The sequence below is a fragment of the Borostomias antarcticus genome (genome assembly GCF_949987555.1).
Source record: "Borostomias antarcticus genome assembly, chromosome: 11".
NCBI classification, from domain to species: domain Eukaryota; kingdom Metazoa; phylum Chordata; class Actinopteri; order Stomiiformes; family Stomiidae; genus Borostomias; species Borostomias antarcticus.
The window spans coordinates 13559071-13584618 of NC_140244.1; the positions used below are offsets into that span (position 1 = coordinate 13559071).

The following is a 25548-nucleotide window of genomic DNA, read 5'->3' on the forward strand; positions in this document are numbered from 1 at the left end:
GTGCTTGGCTGACATCTCGGAGTGGATGACGACACATCACCTCAAGCTCAATCTGGACAAGACTGAGCTGCTGTTCCTCCCGGGGAAGGGCTGCCCGCACCGGTACCTGGCCATCACCATTGAAGACACAGTGACTCGGACTGCGAGGAATCCGGGTGTGAACCTGGATGACCAACTGTCGTTTTCCGCACATGTCACATCCGTCACACGCTCCTGCAGATTCATGCTCTACAACATCAGGAGGATTCGCCCTTTCCTCACTGATGAAACGCCGCAGGTACTCATCCAGGCCCTGGTCATCTCCCGCCTGGACTACAAGTATGGGCGTTGATGCATTGTATTTGTAACCAAGTGTTAGTGTGTTGTAAATAACTGGTTATATGCTGCTAGGTCAACCTAGCAATGTTTGGTATCAATCTGAAGCTAAAATCATGAATCAGTTGATTATGCATGTTGGGGAAATGTAATATGTTGAAACCATAACAGGGATATTTGATGATTCCAGACTCTTAAGATAATCTTGCTCCCCTTTTATGTTCCCAAGTGAGTGGGGGTCAAAGCTCGTCCACAGACTCCTCACTCTGTGTGGGTGACCAATTGTTGCTGTCTATGCAAACAGGACACACCTCAGTCTCCTGCCCTTTTTAAGTGGGGACAGGACAGATTCTCTCTCTCTCAAGTTTCCCTCAAGTTTCTCTCAAGTTTCTCAGGTTCTGTGTTCTCAAAGTAACACGTAACCCCAGGATCCATGCTTGTGCCTGATTGATGAAAATCAATCTGTATCCGTGGAATTGCTGAACCGCTACCTGCTAGCTAAGATCTCTGTGTAGTCGACGCCAGGGTCTTAGGAATTTCCACAAACTCTTCAAACGATCCACCTCTGGCGAGTGCAGAGGTTTGGAACGAGACATTTGCAACTTTTGAACCATTTCAGTAGGTGTGCTACACCCTGCATCAAACCGAGCGACCATCAGTCACGTGCCTCTTCCTTTCTTCGAACCAAACAATGTCTCTGGATGCATCGCTTAAATCAGTTAGAAAGCCGCTGGATCCACAGACTACAGGCTTTGCGTTCCCCAAGGCTGAATGATGCTATAGATATTTCTTTTCTATAGATCTTCTACCTTCAGGAATTTGGTAGTCCTCTCTTCTGCTTACAAGGGTTATTGATTATGATTATTATATATGTATTTTCTTATTTTCTTGGTGTCTCATTATATAACCGCAACCTAGGACAAGTGATGTTGATTTTATGTATTTTCCTGTTGTCCTTTCATCTAGCCTAGGTATTGAGTCTCTTATGTATTGAACAAATGTCAGTAATGTATATGTGACAAGAATGCCCTCCTGTGGGCAGCATGATATATCCAGTTCCCAGCTACACAGCTGTCTAGAATTGTGATCACTGGTCGCACCCATGGGTGCAGCCTGCTAGCCTATTAAGGCCTTCTACTGACTGTTGCTCTAGTTTGTAACTAGCCCTGATGAAGGCCCCATGGCCGAAACATGTTGGCTTTTTTATTGTTCTGTTCTAAGATGAACTAGCCTATTATTAAAGGACAATGCTCGTTTTTGACAACCTGGACCTTATTTACGACATATTATAAGACGTTTGACTTACCGAGATCACTTTGGTGTAGTTCGGAGGCCTGTAGAAGAAATGTAAAATCCAGCGCGAGCCAGTATATCCATGTAATGGCGGTGATCAGGGCAACGAGAATGCAGCTTCTAAAAATCTATTTTCTGCCGCGAAACGGTTGTTTTCATCAATCTGTCTGGATGAATCGCTAGTTGTGCTTACATAGAGCATAACTGTTGTGGTTTTCACATGCCGTGATCTTTAGAAACGTCTTTCGAAACGAAATAGCTTCCTCACTTGCTCCAGCACTAATGCGCACAGCGCGCAATCGTTGCTCCAGCACGCTGTGCGCATGCGTGCTGGAGCAAGCGAGGAAGCTATTTCGTGTCTAACGACTCTCTAAAGATCATATTACAGAGGCATGGGAAATACCACAACAGGCCTATGCTCTCTATGTAAGCACAACTAGCGATTCATCAAGACAGATTGATGAAAACAACCGTTTCGCGGCAGAAAATAGATTTTTAGAAGCTGCATTCTCGTTGCCCCGATCACCACCATTACATGGATATACTGGCTCGCGCTGGATTTTACATTTCTTCTACAGGCCTCCGAACTACACCAAAGTGATCTCGGTGAGTCAAACGTCTTATAATATGTCGTAAATAAGGTCCAGGTTGTCAAAAACGAGCATTGTCCTTTAAAGCATTTTAATCAAGAAGAGTGCCTTGGACCTTTTTGATTAATTCTATGTTTTCCCTGACATCCAAAGAGCACCTTCTGTAAGATACTTTGACTACAAGAACGCTGAAGCCCTCCTTTCCATTCACACTACCCGTAAGGTTGCCATCCAGCATTCTCTTTTGATGTGGGTTGATGGCAAGTGTTGTTTAAGATAGCAGGATTTAGGATAGGCTGTGATAATCTATGACATCATTAATTTCATTTCAGCAGGATTTAGGATAGGCTGTGATAATCTATGACATCATTAATTTCATTTCTGCTGTGTTTTCATATTGCCACATTTGATTTCCATCTATTATTGAATTGTGTTTCATATATTTTGATAATTGATTAGTATAACTTCAATAAATATTAAGCTTTGATCACATCCTAGCGTCATCACATGATATTTAGGTGACTTGATTGAGTCAAGACCTCCTCCTGAAGACTGAGATTGATGAATTAGACTATTGATGAAGGTTATCTGTTTCCCTGTACAGAACAGGGTGGTGCCCCATATGAGTTGATTTAATGTATTAAATACATATTCCTTCATATTTGTTTGATAACTGTGGTATAATCATAAATGATACCTAGTCAGTCATATTCCCATAGATCTAACCCTTAGACTGCTACACTGTACTAAGCATTTCAACTAGAGGGTGACAAATATTTTAAAGATATAACAAAGTAAAACTATACTGGGATACTCCCATAAGGACAAACTGTGCAAGAAGGCCAATAGCTAAGCTCAATGAAACTATGAGGAAGTGTGCATGAGGTAGAAGGAGGAAGAGGAGACAAATGATAAATACCTGAGTCATGTCAGAACTAGACGAACGCCCGGACCATCATTTAAAACTTTAAAATATCTTTAAAATCATGCCACACAGCACACTGAGTATGCATTCACATTTTTATTCTCCATCCCCCTGGGCGTGAACTCACAAAGTTACACCAAGGGCAAGTTTCCACAAAATGTTAAAGGCACCACGAGAGGTAAAAAAACGAAAAACGAAATCAAAGACTAATCAATAAAACCAAGGTATACAATCAAGTGGAGAACAAAAGACAAAGCTTACAAACTTACAAGATGACACAGGAAACACCATGGAGAATGCACAGCTACAGCAAATAATGAAGAGACAAAGAATTGGACTGGGGAAGCTACAGTACATGTAGGCTATATACTCACAGACTAACAAGACTGGTGGAAACTAATCAAACCATTGTAGCTGCTGTGCAGCACTGGGTCGGGCCGGGCGGAGTTAGAGGAAGGAGACAAATTACAAATATATGAGGGTCTAGGTGTATTCATATAAAAACTAGTGCAGGCATATGTTTTCCTGTTAACTGCTACAGTTAGGAGATGGAACAAGGTTTGAGGTTGTGACATGGTCACAGCTCTTTTCTGTCCTGGCCACACAGTGAACTGCATAAGTGGAGTAGTGGTGAAAGCGCTGGACTCCCACCCAGGAAACCGGAGTTGGGGATGACATTATGGGACTATACCCCCACCCTCCACACGTTCGTCCTTTCACTCCAACCTTTAACACTTGCCTTATAGGTCAGATCCTGTCCCAAACCCAACCCTTATACTAACCTCAGCCCACACTAGGGACTGGAAGGACACCAAAACCAACCTGCTGATCTCCACTGCACAAGTAGAGTAGTGGTCAGAGCATTGGACTCTCACACGGGAGACCGGGGTTCAAGACCCGGTGGGGATGACTGTCATCAGTGTAACTGCTTTAGCCACTGACCGCTAATATTAATGTTATGGAAGCTGCTGCTAGTCGTAAGCTCATGAGCCAACTGGCTATCCCGCTCTTATTGTGCTGGATTAGCATTAGAACTGATGTGTCCGGCGACAAGACCCATCTTTATTTATCAGACATTTCATGTCATTTCAATTCACAGCTATTTCAGTGGCATGACTAGCTTCCATCCTACCAGTCCTGAACAGAAACAAGCCAGCCATACACATAGGCCAGACTGGAGGCAGAAAGCATGCCGCCTTGTGTGGATTTTGTTTGAGATCTTTCATTTGTAACACTAGGTTTATTAAAGAGACAACCTCTGGCTATTTTCTGCAACTTGCTTCCCTTGTCTGTGCCACTGCCATTTTGACATTTGGAGTCCTCCCTGTCCCCTGGGTTGCCACAATACAAAAAAAACTATGGGGAAGTGTGCATGATGTAGAAGAGGAGACTATGACAATCACATGAGGGTGTGCTCATGTATTTGCTCAGCCCATAATTTAAACCTTTATCTTCAAAAAATCATGTCACAGCACAAAGCCTGAGTATGCATTAGCATTTTTATTCTGCATCCCCCTGGGCTTGAACTCTTGTTGAGCTACCTGCTATGTGAGAAGCCATAGATGGTTTCACTCTGACAAGCAGTCAAGGACTGCAAAAAATGTCACAGGTGTATGTAACATGGAGGTTTCATGAGTTCCCACAAAATGTTTGTTAAATGCACCACAAGGGCTGCAAAACTAAACCAAAGACTGAAAAATAAAACTAAGGCACACACAAAAACAAGTGGAGAACAAAAGACAACGCTTACAAACTGACAAGATGGCACAGGAAACACCAAGGACAATGCACAGCTACAGCAAAACAAACAAATAGACAAATAACACAAGGGGAGCTACATGTAGGCTATATATACACAGACTAACAAGACAGGTGGAAACCAATCAAACAATCAGTGGCACAGGTGTCCTCAATCAGTCAGTTTAGCCAGTTGTAGTTCTAGGATCCGTTATTGGGGCGGGGTTGCCAACAACAATATCTCTGATTGGTGGAGACATTGCTGTTGCACTATATTGTGGGTAGTGCATTTTTTCCTGTATGAACAGCAGTAGTTTGAAGGGACAAAATGAGGTCAGACTTCAACATACTATCAAAAACTCATTTTGAGATTTAATTCTGAAAAAATCACACTACATCTACCATGTCATGAACATTTTGTATTGTTTTTTTCAATGAACATTGGAGATTTGTTGAGTGAGTTTTTGCAGTAGCTGCATACAGTACTGTTTACATTAAAACATTTTGATGTGCTGTGGGCTCAATTTTTGATATTTCAAAAATCTGTGAAGATTGTTTGTGGAGGACAGACTGAAGATGTAGTTTAGCAATTGGGGTGTCAATTGACCAAAACGTGGGAGGAAAAACAGAGTAATGGACTTCATAATTCCTGCCATCTTAAAGCATATGGAAGTTTCTGCTCACTTGGGCCTACATGTTGGTGGTGGTTACAAAGTGATAGCATGTAGGCCTATTTGTTAAGGTTTTAAACTTAAGACGTTTGCTATAGCGCCACCATCAGGACTATTAGCCCCCAATGCCAGTTGAGGACTTCTGGCATAGGATTGTACTTATGTGCAAAATATCATGCATGGGAAGTCAGACTTGGTGTCTGCCCTTGGTGACCTTGGTTTTATTGATTAGTCTTAGATTTAGTTTTTTTTTTAATATATTTTTTTACCCCTCTTGGTGCATTTTGTGGAAACTTGTTAGACTTGCCCTTGGTGTAACGTTGTGAGTTCACGCCAAGGGTGATGGAAAATAAAAATGTGAATGCATACTCAGTGTGCTGTGGCATGATTTTAAAGATATTTAAAAGTTTTAAATGATGGTCTGGGCGTTCAGATTCAGAATATTGGGAAATACGAGAGGGACTGGCAGCTGAGGCTGCCCGGCCCCTAATAATAATACAAATATAAATAAAATAAATAAAAAAATACATATTTTTTGTAAAATAATATTAATATTAATAATAATATGAATAATTATACTAATAATAACGGTAATAAGTTATCCTCCACTCACTATGTTTGTTTGTTTGTTTCTACAAACAGCTTTCTACTAAGAATTCCCAACAAGTTGGACATTGTCGGCAACTTGTTATATCCTAGTTTCCGATGTTGCCCGAACGCAGCATGACACTACCACAACCAAAATGGAGTAGCTAGTTAGCTCTTCACCAACATGGTTGACGTACGCCTTTTCTCCAATCGCATGACTGTATTTTCTTCGAGGAGCACGTCCGGTCGGTGGCGTTTCCTGTGTTTGTAAACTGAGAGAAATTGGAACTCTGGCGACGGGCTTCGAAAGAACGACTGACGAGTGAACATTATAGGTAACTTAACATCCATAAATCTTTTGACATAAAACGGTCGATAATTTGTTCATTTTGCATCACACTAGACGATATTTGTATATTGATAAATTTCGGCCCTGGAATTACAGCAAAGGGGCTGCTTGACACGACTTGTCTGAAGGAGCACAACCAGAGCTAGCAGCTAGCTAGACAAGGGGAGAATAGCCTGTTCAGTTCGTCGTGTCGAGTTATACGCGATTCTAGGAGACTACCCGCCAGGCTAGGGGAAAAGCGGCAGTAAATGCAAATGTACTAGCTTAGCTCCACAACATTACTTTTAGTACGATTTGTATTACCAACATATTCTCATCTGCTGGGTTTATTTTCTGAAGGAAAAATAATGAGCAGTAACCTTAGCTAGCTTACGTTAACCAGCTAGTTACTGCCAGTGCCACTCCATCTCACAGTGCTACTGCTTGCTTGCTAGCTTAGCTGGAGCTAGTAGATAGCTAGCTAGGTAACCTCAGATGGGGATTTTTATAAATGAGACCTTAGAAGGTTAAGATGAGTAAAGCTTACATTAGCTAGTTTAAAAAAGAGTTACCTTAATGATATCTAATTAAATATATCTAGCTACCTGATATTGTTGGCTAGCAGTAACATTAACGCTAGGTAGCCCCGGAGCTAGCTAGCTAGCTGTGTAACGTTAATGTTACGTTAGCTAGCCCAGCTGAGTCTGAGAGTTCGGAACTGACGACGAACATCTTATTTTAAAACCTATTTGGGTAAACCGTGCTTGTATCGTGTGTAGTAGTGAGAGCAGTCACATTTAAACTAGCCTAGATCGGTCCTGCTGATTTGATAGCCCATGTTAGCTATTAGCTAGCTTTGTTTCCACAATACTGGGGCCCAGGCAGGTAACGTTAGCTACTGCTAATGTTAGCTCAGCAGGGTAACGTTCATGCTGTGTGTACGATCGCTGTGGTTAGTTTGCGGGCCTGGTCAGTGTCTGCCTGCCACAACACTGTTAAACACACATCTAGCTGGCTACATGTGCACGCCGGCGGTAGTTTGGCCAGCCTAATTTGACCAGATTAGGTAGTGTTGATGATATAATAGTTTCTACTTCTAGCCACTGGATCAAGCTCAGCTACAGCCACGTTTAGTTATTAATATGTAGATAGCCCTACACAGTGTGCGTTAGCCGTGCCAAGATGATTTATTTTAGTCTCCGTTATCATTAAGCCTGAACATCAATCAAATTAATTATAATGGCTTTGTGGTTCTACAATATCATCTCGTGTTGTGTATTGTTAGTTGTTGTAATTCAATCAATGTTGTGGTTGACTTGGGATGTTTTGATGTTGATTTGTGGAGGCGTATAGTTTCTAAAAGCTTAATTATGTGAGCAGGTAAGGACAGTCTCAATAAAATGGACACCTGTAAATTGAATTTTGGATCTGATACACATACATTAATACAAGTAGTGACTAAAGGATTTAGAGTGGAAACATTTTATTCTCACAGAATGTTTTCCCCTTCCCCATGTTTTATTTCTACATGCTCCCCTTGCTCAGTTTTTGTGCTAGATGAGTGAGGTGGGTGTGGCCTCCCGTCAGAGCGACCATCCTGATTGACGGATCTCTGGATGACCTTCTCCCCAATCCTGTCCCTGCCCTCACATACACCGTTCCCACTGCAATGTCACACCTGCCCAGCAGTTCAGTCCGCGACCATATGAAATGGGTTTGTTTTCCTATTGAGAAATTAGAGCTCCAAAAACATCAACAACTCCACATTAATGCAATCATGTCACTCAGGATGTTGTCATTTAATCCAGTGAAATGTTGTTTGAAACTGTTTATCTAGGTTTTATCATTGGCTTATAGTTTTGTTTTATGTAATATTTACATCTTTGGTACCCTTGTTTTTTCCTTCAGATAATGGCTCTACACACCCAGATTGATATCTATATAAGGCGTTATCATTTTTATTAAATGTTTAATTTACTTGTTCCATCGCTTCTCCCTAACTCACCTTCCATCGAAATAATTTCCAGGCGGGGCTCCTTGGCTGTGAGGCTGTGCTGTCGAGTATGGCCCTGATGCAGGCGAGCTCCATGGCCGGTCCCCCCAAGAAAATGATGGCCCCCCTTGGCCATGGGCCGCCCCAGAGGGATATTCATGACCGTGGGCCCCAGAGTCACATGATCCTACCGTCCGGGATGAGCTGTCCACCCTTGGTTAGGAGATACTCTGGCAATGCTTATTCTCTATTGTACCTATGTTATCACAGCTAGTATGTCAATATTCATGGGTGATGATTGTAGAGATAATTATCATCATATCAGCATTTTTTTTAGGTTAGGTTTGGGAAACTGAGTAGTCTCTAGCTCTTCTAAATTTTAAATAGATACATTTGAAATAAATACATTTTAAATAGCCTTTTCATAGGATTAGGCTATCAGAAAACACAGCCCCATTCAGCAGACTCAAAAGCTTTCTATCCCGCCTGTGATCATCAGCTTATTCGTAAAGAGGGAGACTTCCATGCGCCCCGCTTGCTGGACGAGAAGGAGATGAGGGCCAACGAGGACATGCAGCTGAAGAAGAAGAACAGGAAGTCAGGGACGCCCTGTAAAGTGAGAGAGCAGCAGGAGGGGAGGGGAGGCAAGGTCAGTGTCCATGAATATTCACATAAAATAACTTTTCCTGTGTGGTTCACTCACAGCACAAGTAAACGGTGTGTATGTGTGCTCAACTTCGTGGGCAGATGGCTCTGTGTATAGTTTTGTGAAGAAGGCTGACTTTTTTTTTCTTTTTTTTTTTCTCCCTGTGGCCGAGTTGGTGCATTGGAGTCGAGTGTGCACATTTAGTTTGTGTGGGGGTGGGGGGAGGAGCTGAGGGAGATGTGGAGGGGGTGGGGATCTCTGGAGAGGAAAGAGGGGGAGGGGAGGGGGGAGAGAGAGAGAGAGAGAGAGAGAGAGGAGCACAATAACTGCAATTGTGCGCGCAAGAGGGTGGGCTGTAACATGGGGGGTGGGAGGGCGTTAACCCTTATGTAGAGTTAATGCATTTAATGCTTTGAAAGGCCCAACACTAAAATAATGAAAATAAATGTGGATGCCCTTTGTTCTTTTGACTAGGACTGTGTTGCTGTTATTTCTTTTAACTGTTAAGATACTCACAGTTGGCAGTTATGATACCAATCAAAGTGTTAGGTCTACACTTTTTCTGCATCAGAAGTAACCATGTCTGTTTTTCAATGTGTTTGAGTTAATTTGTGGTTTATTACTTATAGTATGAACCATAGTAGCTATATTTTAAGTCTACTTTCCTCTGGTTTCTAGGTGGTAGTTGTTGATGAGAATGGTAACTGTCCAGTATCCAAAGTGCAGAAAAATTTCATCTGCGATCACTGTTACGGAGCTTTCCGGAGCGGATACCACCTGAAGAGGCACATCCTCATTCATACAGGTATGTGTTTCAATCACAACGACCTGCTGCCTTAAGTTGACATTTAACAGTTAGGAAACAAAAATGCCTGATTTAGTAAACAAATGTGTCCCCAGAGGCCATCAAAAACACCAGTATGGATTAAGCTTAGGCTGTCTCTTAAGGAGTGTGCATCAATTTTAAGATTTTGGAATGTCCTCCTGAAGAGCTTGCTTGGTGTCTTGGCGCTGCTGCCTCACAGTTTCTTGGTGTTCACTGTGGGGACCATTCACTAAAACTGGTGCTCTTCGGTTTAGGGGAGAAGCCGTATGCTTGTGCCATATGTGACATGAGGTTTATTCAGCGTTACCACCTGGAGAGACACAGCCTCATTCACACGGGTATGCGTCCCTTTACCGTACCCATCTCACTAAAGGTTCCCAGGGTTCTATTGGTCATTGGACAGTAATTTCCAACAAAGCCCAAAATTCCATTTACCTCAACAAGGTGAGGAGTCATCATAGTTAATATGGGTCCCCCAACACCAGTGAAAGGACAAAGGGTAGGCCTATTTCTTGCTCTACATGTTATTGTCACAGTAAAGCCTAGATGTTCACAGAGAAGTCACAGTGAGATGCAGGTTCATAACCCTACAATTTTGCTTTTGTGTTCAAAGTCTTGTTCTCTTACATCTTAGGCGATATCTTTTCTGTTTGTATGTAGGCTAGTGCATGGACATCAAGGGACTATGCTATAATTTGAAGGTGACACTTATCAAGAAGCATATGCATCACAATTGCACAATTCATAGCTCTTGACAATACAATCATTGTCTCTCAATGGTTGTCTATATAGCTTATTATTGGTAAGTAAACAGCTTGGCCAAATTTGTTTGTAGAGGTTACCATAAGCATCTCATAATGAAAGAATCTAATTGCTCATCATCCCATCTAGATTTGATCAGATTTATCCTTCAGGCAGATTGCCTCCCTGTGGCAACATGTATGAACACTCCCCATACAATGTAAATGTAAATAGTAACTTTACCAAAACAATATTAAACAGCACAACTTAATGATAGCAGTTTTTCCTTTGTGCAGACTGATTAGCTAATATTCTTGTGCTCTGTGTGTATAGGAGTGAAGCCGTACGCTTGTTCCATGTGTGACATGAGGTTTTTCCAGCGTTACCACCTGGAGAGACACAGCCTCACTCATACGGGTATGCGTTCTCCTTCCGTACCCATCTCACATAAAACAAGCCTCCCATGCTACTATCATTGTCACTATTTAGCCATTCAAAGTATATGTTGAGTGTAAATTGATGTCTTCCGTTTGGCGCCTCAGTAGGCCCGTGGTCAGGCTGAAAACCTTTCGCTTGCCATTCATTTAGAAACTTTAAGACATTTATGGTCGAACCTCTCAGATTCAGGCTTCATGTGCTATAATGAAGCTTAAGTGCTTGTTGTTTGAAGTGGGAATAGTCTCTTGATGTCCAAGCCTAGTACTTAACATATTTGATGAATGCTGTATGCAACTACAATCTAGCCTCATTCATAATGGCTTGATGATGTGTGCATGAATAATTGAGAGATTAGCCAGATGCTTATCTTTGGCATCAGTAAAACATTTTTCACTGACAGATTTAAAATGTTGCTATTGAGCACCTGTTTTTTCCTATGTTTATATCACACTGGCTTGATAATGTCCTATGTTGCAGTGTTTGTATGAAAGGCTGTAGCCTTTTTATTTCTATTATCTTTTTGGGAATCTCTAAGAAAATAATTTGTAGCAACAAACAGGCTTCCATAGCTTGTGGAAGTACAAGCATGTGCAACAAAAGAGCCCATGAAATGCAAGCTACAGTCTAGTTACATCATCTCGTCATCTGGTGATTTGTTGATTAGGCTATACTTTCCAGTTAATGTAACAGGAACCATCTAGCTAATGTGTTGATACTCTTGTGTGTGTAGGAGTGAAGCCGTACGCTTGTTCCATGTGTGACATGAGGTTCTTCCAGCGCTACCACCTGGCGAGACACAGCCTCACTCATACGGGTATGGGTCTGCTTACCATATCCCTCACACAAACCTCCACAAAACGGGAGTTCACATCCAATTTTAAGTTTTAATGAAGGCATTGATTTGCTACCATTTTGGAATTGAGCGCAACGTTCGTCATAAGGCTTCCAAACATCATTCAGCTAGCTGTATTTACATGTAGCTGAAACCACTAGATTTTACTAAATTAATCTGTAAAATGCTTCAAAATGCATAATTTGTGGATGTTATCATTAGACATTGTCGTCAGACTAAAGTGTAAAGTCTCAATAGACTCCCCTGCTGGTACTGAGGATAGAACTTTTTGGGGTGGCGTAACTTGGTGGTTGCGCAAAATGTACATTTCATGATGAGCTAAACCAAGATGTTGGTGGTGGCTAGCTAATGTTTTGATACTCTGTGTGTAGGGGTGAAGCCATACGCTTGCTCCATGTGTGACATGAGGTTTTTCCAGCGCTACCACCTGGCGAGACACAGCCTCACTCACACGGGTATGCACCCTGTAGTACCCTTGGTTGCTATAACCGCGCCCCATTAGACAGGCTACCAAAGGGCTTCTATTCTAATGGGTAGTTCCTCATTCAGTGGACTGACATCACAACAAACTCGAGTTTGTCCTTTTAAAATCATTTAAAATGTTTTGGGCTTTTTGTTCATGGATGCACTGGATTTGTATCCTAGAAATATCCATGGAAATGTCCTATTCTTATTTGGTAGTGTCTTAAGACGTGTGCAGTGGAAAACTGGAACGACAGATTTCTATCAAGCCCTGTTGTGGGTTACATTGTGACAGATGATTGTTGTCTGGTCTTATCAGATGAGTGTGCAATGGAATAGTGACAATGATCCAGTCAGCTCAAGTCCTGTTGTATGCAGACCTTTACTAAAGTTGGTACTCTGTGTGTGTAGGGGTGAAGCCATATGCTTGCTCCATGTGTGACATGAGATTTTTCCAGAGATACCACCTGGCGAGACACAGCCTCACTCACACGGGTATGCGTCTTACCCCTCTTACCTGCATTAGACACCAGATGATCTAGCCCTTCACCCAGGTGCACAGTGAAAGGGTCAACAGTCCCTCCAAGCAGGAGAATATTTTCACATAGGAACATATGCTCCATCAGAGTTTGAAATGGTGATAATTTGGATTCGTGATGACTCATGTATTACTGTTCTGACACCTTGTTTATTTGCTATATGTAGGGAGACTTGGTCCATTGAGTGTTCTATAATAGACACAATACAAACCCAGCAAAACTGATTAATGCATGTAGCCTATACAAATATGTTGTGTGTATACAGTTCATGGGATTCTAAAGTTTGGCACTGTATGCATTTAGGGGTGAAGCCGTACGCTTGCTCCATGTGTGACATGAGGTTTTTCCAGCGCTACCACCTGGCGAGACACAGCCTCACTCATACGGGTATGGGTCTGCGAACTCTTCCCATCTCATTGCAAACCTCTCTCTATTACAGTTTTGTCAGAGCTAGGGACATATTTATTGAGTTGCAGAAGAACATGTTAAACCTCCAACAATTTAATCTGGTGCATTATCGAATGTATTCTCTTAGAGTCTTTACCGAGGGTCTCATAACTGTAGATCAGCTATTGTAAGAGTTATTTAATTGTTGTTGGTAATAAGCCTTCCCCTTTTCAATCACAAAATGAATGGAATCTGAGGCTTTGTTGGAAACTACTGTTCACTTCAATAGGAAAATAACTGATGTATTTTTTTCTGATATTTGATGTGATATGAATGCAAATGTTGGCGTATTGTTTTAGTTTGCCAGATGTAGTTAGACTTCCAAGGTGGTCCAGTGTCAAGATGATTCCATGTCTAATGTCATTGGCAGTGCATGCTACATCCAGCAACATGCCTGAACCCCAATTACATGTGAATGATGCACGATGAATGTTTCAATTCATTAAACTGATGGCATAGGATTTGGACACACGTTGACATTAAACCTGTGGTTGTCATCAGTTGATAATCTCTCCCATCGATCACCATTCCTCATGACAGGGACACACTTTGTCTACTTGAAAATGTTTGATTTATCATTGGTTTACTTCCGGTGATGGAGCTAAGAGTTAAATTCAGCAAATAATCTAAATGTGTAGGCTAGAGCAATCAACAAGTGCATGCATAGTAAACAGAGACAGAAAGATAGCTAATGTTTTTATGTGCTCTGTGTGTGTTTAGGTGTGAAACCGTATGCTTGCTCCATGTGTGACATGAGGTTTATTCAGCGTTACCAACTGGAGAGACACAGTCTCACTCATACGGGTATGTGTCCTCTCTTTGAACTTCTCTCAGTCGGATCATGCATGAAACTCAGTGCATGGAGTCAAATTAGCCCCTCCACCCACCCAGAGATGGATAAATCTAGTGGCTACATCAAACTCGAGTTTGTATTGTTTGAGTAATTTGTATTGAGCAATCGGGTGCTTATGGACTGCTTCAACTATAGTCATGTTTGAGTGAAGATGTTTCATTATTTGTTTATGCAGGCATAGGCTTTCAAGGATATGCAATTTACAGGAATTAAGGATTGTTCTAGGTTAATCAGATAGCTACAGACGTTTAAGATGCAATTTCATGGCCAAATCAGTTTTGTCCTTGTGTGTGTTGTGCTTAGATGTATTCCAACTGCCTAAAATTGTCAATGTTCATATGAAGCGCATGAGGTGAACCCCAGAGTCCACCAGCACTCCATCTCCAAAATTAAAAACCCGGACACATTTATTCCATCTTGTTAGTTTGGAGCAACTTGCTGAAACATTGGCCCAATTATTAGCCAGTGATTTTTGACATACGTAGTTAGTATTTGCCTCTGAACTTTCAGATTTGCCTTATGCTACTTGCGCTGATTGGGTACGCTATATCTAGTTGAATTCCTGTAGGTGGCTGGTGAACAAGCCAACTTTACTAAACCTTTTTCAAATGGTAAAGTTGATATCGATCGTTTTTGGCAGTTGAAGGACTTAATTATGCTAAAGTTGGTGCTCTGTGTGTGTAGGGGTGAAGCCGTACGCTTGCACCATGTGTGACAAGAGGTTTTTTCAGCGCTACCACCTGGCGAGACACAGCCTCACTCATATGGGTATGCACCCGCTCACCGGCCCCTGGCTCTAAGATCAGGGAACACTGAACCCCAGTACTCTGGGTTGGACAGGATTTAACAGTCAGTCGTTATGTATAGATCATTATATGGGCCAGGTATATTGTTTGTATGTTTATCCACCTTTGCTGTTATAAAGGAGATGGGCTAGTATTATTACCACCAGATGACATCATCAGCTCATGTGATGTGTTGTGGCTGTGGATTATTAAAGCGTTAAAGAACCAACAAAGCTTTAGTTAAATTGGAGAAAGTAATCGTATTCACTGTCTCCCCTGTACGTAATTGCATGGATTGACATTGGTTATTAACCACCTATCAATTTAGCATAGATAATGTGTTAAATGGGAATATTGGAAGAACATGAAACATAAAAATGATATATTGATGCTCTGGTCGTTTAGGAGTGAAGCCGTACGCTTGCACCATGTGTAACATGAGGTTTGTTCAGCGCTACCACCTGGCGAGACACAGCCTCACTCACACGGGTATGGGTCTGCTCAACGTACCCCTCTCACTCTAGTCAGGGAGGAAACGTAGGCTGGATAGTTTATCACAGGCACATGCATTTAAGGTAGGGCCTTCTATCAGTTGTGAATCTCAGCTGTATCAAGTATCCGATGACAGATTTGTAATTTGTTAATTTTAGCTGTATACGTTTTGGCCATCACTCTGCCAGTCTAAGCTCTCAAACCATTGTTGCTTAATGAAAGGTGCTAGTGACTGTCTAGCTTGAGAGATGAGTACAGTAGAAAAGACAGCATTACCATAAGAAAACATCACCATTGTGGCTTAAAGGAGTAGTAAAGGGAAAATGCATGTTTAGCCCTGTTTTAAGGTTACTTATGATCATATACAATGGTTCAGATCAAAAAGTTGACAAAACTAGCACTTTTGAGAGTCTGATAATTGCTCTACCACCGTTTTGGTCATACAATGGATGTGGGTGGGCACCGTGAAAAATCATTCAAAAAACATGTTAAACTCTCAATTTCAAAGACAAGAAGCTCACCGAGGGGGTAATTGGTGTCCGTTGGTGTTCTGACATCAAATTCGCTGCAAAGTATGAATCCTGTAGGGTTTTATTTATCATTTTATGAAATCCATTGACTTGTATTGATGCGACTGTTGTAGATGTGTAGATCAATCCGCATAGGGGATTCAGGAAGCGGAACTACTTACGGTAGCTATTCGCCTTATCCACCTGGCAGCCATATTGGTCAGTCTGGGGTGCGAATGCGGAAGTGCCCGTTGACTTCAGTGTAAAAAGTTCACTGTAAAAACACCACTTCAAGAACCAAAATAGTCCAAATAATAGGCTGAATACACTATCGGGGTTACAAACTCATCATTACCAGACTGTTTTTCACTGCCGTTGTTTTCGTGTTTGGAAATACATGGCGGTGAATGAGCCATAGTTAGCCATCAGCTGCATTCACTCCCATGTATTGACAAACGCGAAAAAAACGGCAGTGAAAAACAGAGTCGGGTAATGATGAGTTTGTAACCCCGATAGTGTATTCAGCCTGTTATTTTGACTATTTTGGTTCTTGAAGTGGTGATTTTACAGTGAACTTTTAACATTGAAGTCAACGGGCACTTCCGCATCCGCACCCCCAATTACGTCAGACTGACCAATATGGCAGCAGAGGTGAATAAGGCGAATTGTTATTGTTTATGTTAGCTAGGCTAGCTAGTTTGCTCACTGCTCACGCTACTCTTTCGCTCACAGACAAGGAAGCCCTAGGCTACAGTTCAGAAAACGCTTAGCAAAATGGCTGATCTTGAAGAGTATGAATTTGATTGCGAGGAATTAGACTTTGACGGTAGCGCTTATCGTTTCGAGCCTGCCCAAGATCAAGGCATTGCGCAAGATCGGAATCAGTTCAAAGCAGAAGTTTACACATGTATGTGCTGCGACTAAATAGTTAAAAAAGCCTTTCCAGATGAACTAGAATCTTACTTTATGGCGATATATGTCAGAACGCCAACTAACACCTCAGTGAGTTTCTTGTCTTTGAAATTGAGAGTTTAACATGTTTTTTGAATGATTTTTCACGGTGCCCATCCACATCCATTGTATGACCAAAACGGTGGTAGAGCAATTATCAGACTTTCTCAAAAGTGCTAGTTTAGTCAACTTTTTGATCTGAACCATTGTATATGATCATAAGTAACCTTAAAGTCGCATTAAAATGACAAAAGCATTCTGTCCCATTTTGGTTCACATAATTGGTCACAGTGGTCACCTATTCAACGATGTATGCCAAAAAATGTACAAAATTCTACTTTTGTTGTAATCTTATATCAAAGTATATCATTTCTTACCTCCTGGAAAACGGTAGGTCACGTGCAATGACGACAACGGGTACCTTAGATTTTAGGCCAATCTCACGACATCCACCCGTCAATCAACGCTATCCTTCTATCGAATCTGTCTAAAGTTCTTAAAACCCGTCCACTTGTCAATGTTCCAATCAAATTCCTCTAAACATTATGTCCCACCCTCATAGCTTGATTGCTTCGGAAATACGTCAAACTAAGGAAGTTAGATGATCTCAAACGTCCGTTTCAGTGCGACTTTAAAACCGGCTAAACATGATTCTCCCTTTACTACTCATTTAAGCATGGGAAAATGCATTTTGAAATTCTTATAAGAAAAGCAATTAAGCCAACTCAGATTCTTAAATGTGAATTCTGTGTATTGTATGAATTGGCCTCAGTGGTTAATAACCAATAATTTTAGCATCATTATGTCTGATGTTTGAAGAGGTGGGGAGTGAGGCGCAGTAATGATGTATTGCTACTTATCTGTGTGTGTAGGGGTGAAGCCGTACGCTTGCACCATGTGTGACAAGAGGTTTTTTCAGCGCTACCACCTGGCGAGACACAGCCTCACTCATATGGGTATGCACCCGCTCACCGGCCCCTGGCTCTAAGATCAGGGAACACTGAACCCCAGTACTCTGGGTTGGACAGGATTTAAAGATTTAAAAGCCAGTCATGTTTTAAAATGTAGGATATTTATATATCATATTTCTACTGTGTTTGCATTATAAGAGCTGATATATACTTTGTCAAGGGCTTGTAGGGTTGCAGCCAGGAGTCATTAGCAGATTGTGATGTGGTGGTGCTGAGGACTAAAGCATACAAAAGATTATAAAACCTTTCATGCTTCGGGCAGTTAATTTGAATCATTGTGAATCCCCTGTATAAAGTTGTGTGTTTAATGTTATTGACATCAGTGGTTAACAACCCATCAATTTTGCATAGCCATACCTTAGATCGCAGACTTGTATGGATTGTGAAGCTATCCAAGATTAATAAGTCGCTGCTCTGGTCGTTTAGGGGTGAAGCCGTACGCTTGCACCATGTGTGACATGAGGTTTTTTCAGCGCTACCACCTGGCGAGACACAGCCTCACTCACACGGGTATGGGTCTGCTCAACGTACCCCTCTCACTCGCTAGTCCGGGAGGAAAGATGGACATAGGCTAGGTTGTCACAAGTGCACATTTATTTAAGGCAGAATCGGTCACAGATATCAGTTGTGCATTTGCCAAGTTCGTTTGGAGACATTTAGTCTCTGCTTATTTTATTTGTGCAAAGTATATCCATCGATTTATCAGCGTAATCCTTCACATTTATCAGCGTAATCCTTCACATTTAAGTGATTCTTGCGATATCAATGTTAGACTCCGATCTCTGTCCAGCATGAAAGATGAGTGAGTATTAACACAAGATAACATCAGCTTATGTAATGTGTCGTCATTCTGGCTAAAGCATTTGGAAACCATTATAGAAATCTTACTTGGAGGGAAAACATTCAGGATAATTCAGATTCTTAAATGTGAATTCTGTGTATTGTATGAATTGGCCTCAGTGGTTAATAACCAATAATTTTAGCATAATTATGTCTGATGTTTGAAGAGGTGGGGAGTGAGGCGCAGTAATGATGTATTGCTACTTATCTGTGTGTGTAGGGGTGAAGCCGTACGCTTGCACCATGTGTGACAAGAGGTTTTTTCAGCGCTACCACCTGGCGAGACACAGCCTCACTCATATGGGTATGCACCCGCTCACCGGCCCCTGGCTCTAACATCAGGGAACACTGAACCCCATTACTCTGAGTTGGACAGGATTTAAAGATTTGGGGATTTAAAAGCCAGTCATCATGTTGTAAAACATAGGGCTACACCCTAGCCTATCGGTATTATATTATTTGCAATCTCAGATATATAACACTTGGTCAAGGGCTTGTAGGATTGTAGCCAGGTGACATCATCAGCTCATGTGATGTGGTGTTGTGGACCAAAGCATAGAACATTTTTAAAGTTTTCATGATTCGGGCAAAGATCATTCCAATCATTGTGAATCCCCTGTATGGTATCAAATGTAATTGATATCAGTGGTTAATAACCCATCAATTTTGCATACATATACCTTGCAGACTTAAATTGATTTAGAAACTAGGCAACATTAATAAGTCGATGCTCTGGTCATTCAGGAGTGAAGCCGTACGGTTGCACTATGTGTGACATGAGGTTTGTTCAGCGCTACCACCTGTCCAGACACAGCCTCACTCACACGGGTATGGCTCAGCTCATCGTCCCCCTCCCACATAGTCAGTACTGCTGCTTGTCTTTTATTGCACCGTCTCTGTGTATGCTAGCCATTGAAGCCAGGCTAATTTATTGTTTCACTTTTTGAAGTAGTCAAATGGTCAGCTATGTAAATATTTAGGTGTAGCTTGCCAGCTGTTGTGTTGTTGAGTGGGAAGGTGAACGCTAGTTGTCTACAGTCCATGTGCTGTCATAGTTTTTAGACGTTAGCCTGTATGTTGTAATGCCAGTGATACATTCAGAATTGCATGTATTGATAGCTCTTGTTCAGCCACTCATCTTTTATGAATCAATGGGGAGGCACACTTTGTTACAAAGGCTACAAGTCTGTCTCAAGAGTAGCCAACTGTAGTGCCAGATTTAGATTGTTAAGTATTTGTATGTGTTGTGCTTTTTGGAGGGAAGGCTAATATATTGCTCTGTGTGTGTAGGGGTGAAGCCGTATGCTTGTTCCATGTGTGACATGAGGTTTATTCAGCGTAACCACCTGGAGAGACACAGCCACACTCACACGGGTATGGGTCCATTTACCGTACCCCTATCACTCAGAAAGGCTCTTCTACTAAAACAAATATTACAAGACCACAACAAACTCGAGTTTGGATTGTCAAGTCATTTGATGGGATGTTGAACCAGCCTCAAACTATCAAATTACACTTTTCAGGGGCATCATGTTTGGTAGATCGAAATGAAAATCTCAGATTCCACTCTGATCTACACATAATGAGTTGATGAGAAGGCATCTCAAAATGTTAAAGTGTAGTTTGTCATCATGCATAGTTCCTGTTCATGAACTGGCTCATAGTAGTTCTTATCTCTTTTTTTTGTCCCATAGATAGTTTTCCATCGCTTCATTTTTAGATGTAGAAAATAACCTGTAGATTCTAACCCTAGTTAGCGAGAGTAAAAGATGCACTGTTTGTTGTGGCTCCGGCGCTGAATGTGATGTAATGGCTTTGTGTTGGTGTGCTCTTTCAGGGGAGAAGCCGTTTGCTTGTGACATGTGTGATATGAGGTTTATCCAGCGTTACCATCTGGAAAGACACAAGCGCGTTCACAGCGGAGAGAAGCCGTACCAGTGCGAGAGATGCCAGCAGGTAAGGGGCATGTACACAGAGAGCCACATAGGCCTCCATCTTCAATAGTGTGCACATACGCACAACAACCTTGTAGGGTAGGGAGACATGGGCGTGTTTGACCACCCACCCAGGCAGATGTCCGCCCACACGAGTCTCTACCCATATCAGCAGTACCCGCACGTACTAGACAGCTCCTAGCACTGCACGGTGGCTTGCGTGTTCTGGTGCGTGTTCTGGTGCGTGTTCTGTGGTCTGGACACATGCACATGAGAAAATCCTTTCTTCACATACCTGCCCTCATGCTGTCATCTTACTGCAGATATGATCTTATGAGAGTCACGTTAACCCCCTGTTCTCGCACTGCTCCAGAACTTCTCACGGACCGACCGGCTGCTGCGGCATCGACGGCTGTGCCAGGGCCGGGGCGTGGCCAAGGTGGAGAACCAACCGTGCTGCGAGCCCCGCCCGTACCCCCAGGAGCCCCCGCCCGCTCCCCCTACCTGGAGCCCCCTGCACCCCCCTCCCGGTCGCCTGGCTGTCTGACATTCCCCACACACATGACCCCCACCACCCCCCCGGAGAGACAGGATAGGCCCCATGGTCTCTGCCACTCAGCCCTGCGCTCAGTGGCGCCACCCTTTGGCACAGACTGATTCTGCAGCTCCAGTCCTGAGGTTACTTGTGACGGAGGGACATTTTGTTGTTTTGTTTTCTTTCTTCTTCTTTTTTTTAAAGATAGTTTCCTGGTCTGTTTTGTACTTAATCTATTTGATTTTTGCAAAGAAGTTTTTATTGTTGTGCAGATTTATTGTTTGGGCCTTTGGTGGTACTTTGAGGGTGGGGAGAAGGGAGGGGGGTGCAGTTTAACACCATAGCAATGAAGTGGCATATATACATGATTATATAACAATATACAGCAGAGAACATCTGGAAAGTGTAGAAATTATAGTTGTTACCGAAAATGTGTGAAGTTGTCAGACAATGGTACATGTTCAGAACTGTAAAACAAGAAGGGCTTTGAGTAGTGGGTAATTTCAGGACAGACTTCGGTTTCATTGTACATGGTACCCATATCTTGTACATGTGACAAATAACGATCCCTAAGTTGAGAAGAGGCAGTGGGAAGTCCTAATAGGTCAAATGTGAAAGGTCAGGTTACAGGATGTTGTCTCATGGCGTCCTGTGCCACGTTCTGTTAGTAGAGAGGTGCTGGTGACTCAGGAAATGGCACAGGATGACGGCCTTAGCATGTCCCCTCCACACAGGAACCATTACACTCATAAAGGTGTGTGTATGTACAGTGGTCTACGAAAGCAGTGACTCTCTGTCACAGTTCATATATGGATCTATGTTTGAGATGGCACAAGATGGCAGCTTCAGCAAGTCCCATAACTTTGTGTATGTACAGATCCTCACGGTCAGAGGATGGCAGGAGGTATACAAAATCTTGTGGCCTTAGAGCGTGCTTGTTTTATGTTTTTGACTTTTATTTTCTAAGCTAATTGTTTAATTATTATTTTTGAGCTAATGGTTTAATAATTATAATTGTATTACTGTTATAAGATAGATTTGGGACGAGCCACTGCCTTTTACCGTTGGGGTGTGTTTTCCCCAAAGCTGTCACCCCAATAGAAAACTGCTAACTCCAATGGTGTTACAGCATACTGGTGGGCAAAAAAAGAATATCTGTCTCTGGTTATTACTGATGATCTTGTAACCCATCATAATCATCCAGCAGCACCAGGAGTTTTGACAATTCCAGTGAGATGCTAATAGTGCTTATTTTACTTTCCCTCTTGCAGTGCTTTGACCAGCACTTGCTTGACTCCGCTACACACTAACGGATGCCTTCTTTTGAGATATTATGTGGTTAGTGTGTATATAATGGATGTCTATGTTCTTGGGCTTAGCCTTGAATAAGAGCGGATTCACCAATAATCATTGTAGTGCTAAATGATATTGTAATGAATGATTTTCTGTAACCTGTATTGAACTTTGATTATGCTGTCTGTGTTTTCCCCTTTTTTAGTGAAATGGCAACAAGTGTTAAAATGCTCTGTTCAGTGTCTACTCACTCTGGCATCTATCTACTTTGGTCAGGTTCAGTATGTGTATCAGTGGTGTTACACAGCTTGTCTATGGGCTAGTAGAACAGTGGCAATTTGGTTGCCCTATGGAGGTTTTCTTACTCTTGGTCCTGAAGGACTTTCTATTAGCTGGACTTCACTCTAACTGTACATTCGATTACAATATCAAAATGTTACTCATGATACTTATTTTCTAGTGCCCATGGTATATCCTGTGTGCGTGTGTGAGAGAGAGAGAGAGAGAGAGAGAGAGAGAGAGAGAGAGAGAGAGAGAGAGAGAGAGAGAGAGAGAGAGAGAGAGAGAGAGAGAGTGTGTGTGTGTGTGTGTGTGTGTGTGTGTGTGTGTGTGTGTGTGTGTGTGTGTGTGTGTGTGTGTGTGTGTGTGTGTGTGTGTGTGTGTGTGTGTGTGTGTGTGTGTGTGTGTGTGTGTGTGTGTGTGTGTGTGTGTGTGTGTGTGTGTGTGTGTGTGTGTGTGTGTGTGTGTGTGTGTGTGTGTGTGTGTGAGAGAGAGAAGGGCCTAAACCTAACTTGAGACCTGTGCATGTAACATGTAAATCATGTACTGATATCCATTAAGAGATGGGCATACATTTACTTGCACATGGATCTCAAGGTAGGATTTGACTCACTAGTTGTAAAGTAATGCGATCCAGTGAAACACAGAGGATTCTATGGACCAAGTTTGAGAGAAATGATCTGTATGCTCTGGCACCCTCCTATCTTTTTGCCAAGATATCTTCCTGCTGCTCTGCCCCGAGTTGACGGCTGCTCTGTCTCTTATGTGACGCGCCATTGTGGCTTGTAGTTCGCAAATTGAGGCAGTGGTGTATGTTAGGATATGGAAAGGATGCCACTTGCCATGGCCACCCACCAGAGTGGCCGCGGGGGAAAGCAGGGCTGCTTCCACCTGTTAGATCCCTGACTGTTCTCGTCATACTGTTATAAATCTCATGGTGAAAATGCAATAGAATCCTTGAGTCTCTGATCAGTTGATAGTACGAGGCTTTCTTTACTGAAGTGTCCGACAAGGGACTTGTCTTTCTGCTCCATATTATGATTCTGTTTATAATAAGGACCTTTTTTTCTGATGAAATGTAAACACTGGAGTGATAGAAACAAAAGACAAAAAAACATGAATTATGGGATATTTTTCCTTTTTCAAAAAGTACTAGTTTAGTCTGTAGACAGCCTCTTACTCCTCAACTTGACAAAGAAGATTGACAGAACCATTTGGATCAGTACTGTTGAGAGCCCAGGATGTTAAGTGATATAAAGATTAGAGGCAGTAGTACTTCAAGAAAACTGTTTTTTATACAAACTCCCTGGTATTTGTAGTGGATTATATTGGTAGAGATATTAGGTAAACAAGAGCATCTACAGTAGTTATCACAAATTAGTCTTTTTGTTTATTAGTCTTGCATGCAGAGTTATGGTCCTCAGTTAAGATAGGACCTTATATTGAATATTATTTTGTGTAGGCAAAATGAGTGCATAAGAATAACTTTTCCTAAAAAAAAATGTTACATTGATTATTGTAAAAATGGGCAAACTAATATGTACCCTTGTGATCCAATTAGTTTTAATTGTACGGAGAGAGGGGAGAGGCTTCTTACCATTATGCTGAAATAAAATACTTTCTAAAAGACTTGCTGTGTTGTGTGCTTGTTAACCTCAACAACCAACATCAAGTTCTTTGTGGTAAGATCACATGATCGTACACAGAACTCGATTTCTAATTTCTTTCAAAAGTGTGCATAGTAAATCCCATTCACTACCTCCGCCCCACAGGGCTCACCCCTTATTGGCTTAACCAATTGTAGCTAGCTATGCCCGCTGAAAAGAAACAACAGGCAATCATTTAATGGCATATCATGAATGCATAAAGAAAGAAAAAAGAAAAAACCCATTTTAGAGGGGTGCAGTAGCTTCCCTCTCTGGAGTCGGACCACCTCCCCTAGCTCCCCTCAACCACCTGGAGCTGAGGTGGGGCGCTTGTCAGTGCGCGAGTGATCAAACAACGCTCAATACTGACAAGAACCGCAATCCCCAACACCAATAGGAGAATAGGATCTGCCAGCTGGACCATGAAAGAGAGCAATGCTCTCTTGCCTTTGACAACCACCCAAACAGCTCCCAACTATGAGATGGAGTATCTTGAAACTCTGTAGCCATCAGCCGAATCTTGTCAATATGTTCCTCTAGGGTCTAGCTGTGTCAGGGATATAAAAACCCATTAGATTCTCAATTACAGCTTGATGCATTTTCATAATTTATAATTCCTGATGGTGGCGCTACAGCAACCATCTTAAGTTTAAAACTTACTGTACATACACCTGTGACATTTACATGGAACACTTGATTGATTGCTTGTCAGTGTGAAACCATCTATGGCTTCTCACATGGCAGGTAGCTCAACAAGAGTTTAGGCCCAGGGGGATGCAGAATAAAAATGCTGATTGCTGATCTTTGGCAGGTGTGGACAATCAGCCCAAGTACAGTCATTCAGCTCTCTAGCCCACAGCCTGTGGGGTTCTAGGAACTGCAGTCCCACAGCTAGCGGCCACTTTGTGGCACAGACGGCCATTTTGAGCTGTGAGGGCCCCGGGTTGCCACAGTATTCTATCAAAATCCAATCATGTTCTCATGTAAAATAAAATTACGTACAGTAGTTGGACTGAATCAATTTCAACCAATAATATGACATCCACCCTCAATCTTCAACTTTCAGAA

At 42.1% G+C, this 25548-nt stretch overlaps 1 protein-coding gene across 11 annotated transcripts; it reads left to right on the forward strand.

Annotated features, from left to right (window-relative positions):
• Window positions 1-6318: 6318 nt before the first annotated feature.
• znf740a (zinc finger protein 740a) lies at window positions 6319-24433 on the forward strand. 11 transcript variants are annotated; one of them, XM_084446294.1, is made up of 21 exons: window positions 6319-6454; window positions 7993-8161; window positions 8475-8657; window positions 8940-9089; window positions 9765-9891; window positions 10167-10250; window positions 10987-11070; window positions 11822-11905; window positions 12316-12399; window positions 12818-12901; window positions 13249-13332; window positions 14113-14196; window positions 14930-15013; window positions 15436-15519; window positions 17855-17938; window positions 18380-18463; window positions 19014-19097; window positions 19538-19654; window positions 20084-20167; window positions 20631-20749; window positions 21101-24433. In XM_084446294.1, exons 2-21 carry the CDS (start codon window positions 8117-8119, stop codon window positions 21272-21274), a joined length of 2007 nt encoding a protein of 668 aa, XP_084302420.1. In that variant the 5' UTR covers window positions 6319-6454; window positions 7993-8116; the 3' UTR covers window positions 21275-24433. The 11 variants fall into 11 exon arrangements, with proteins under 11 accessions (XP_084302420.1, XP_084302423.1, XP_084302425.1 ...); XM_084446297.1 differs by having other exon boundaries at window positions 19538-19621; XM_084446299.1 differs by lacking the exon at window positions 18380-18463.
• Window positions 24434-25548: the final 1115 nt, after the last annotated feature.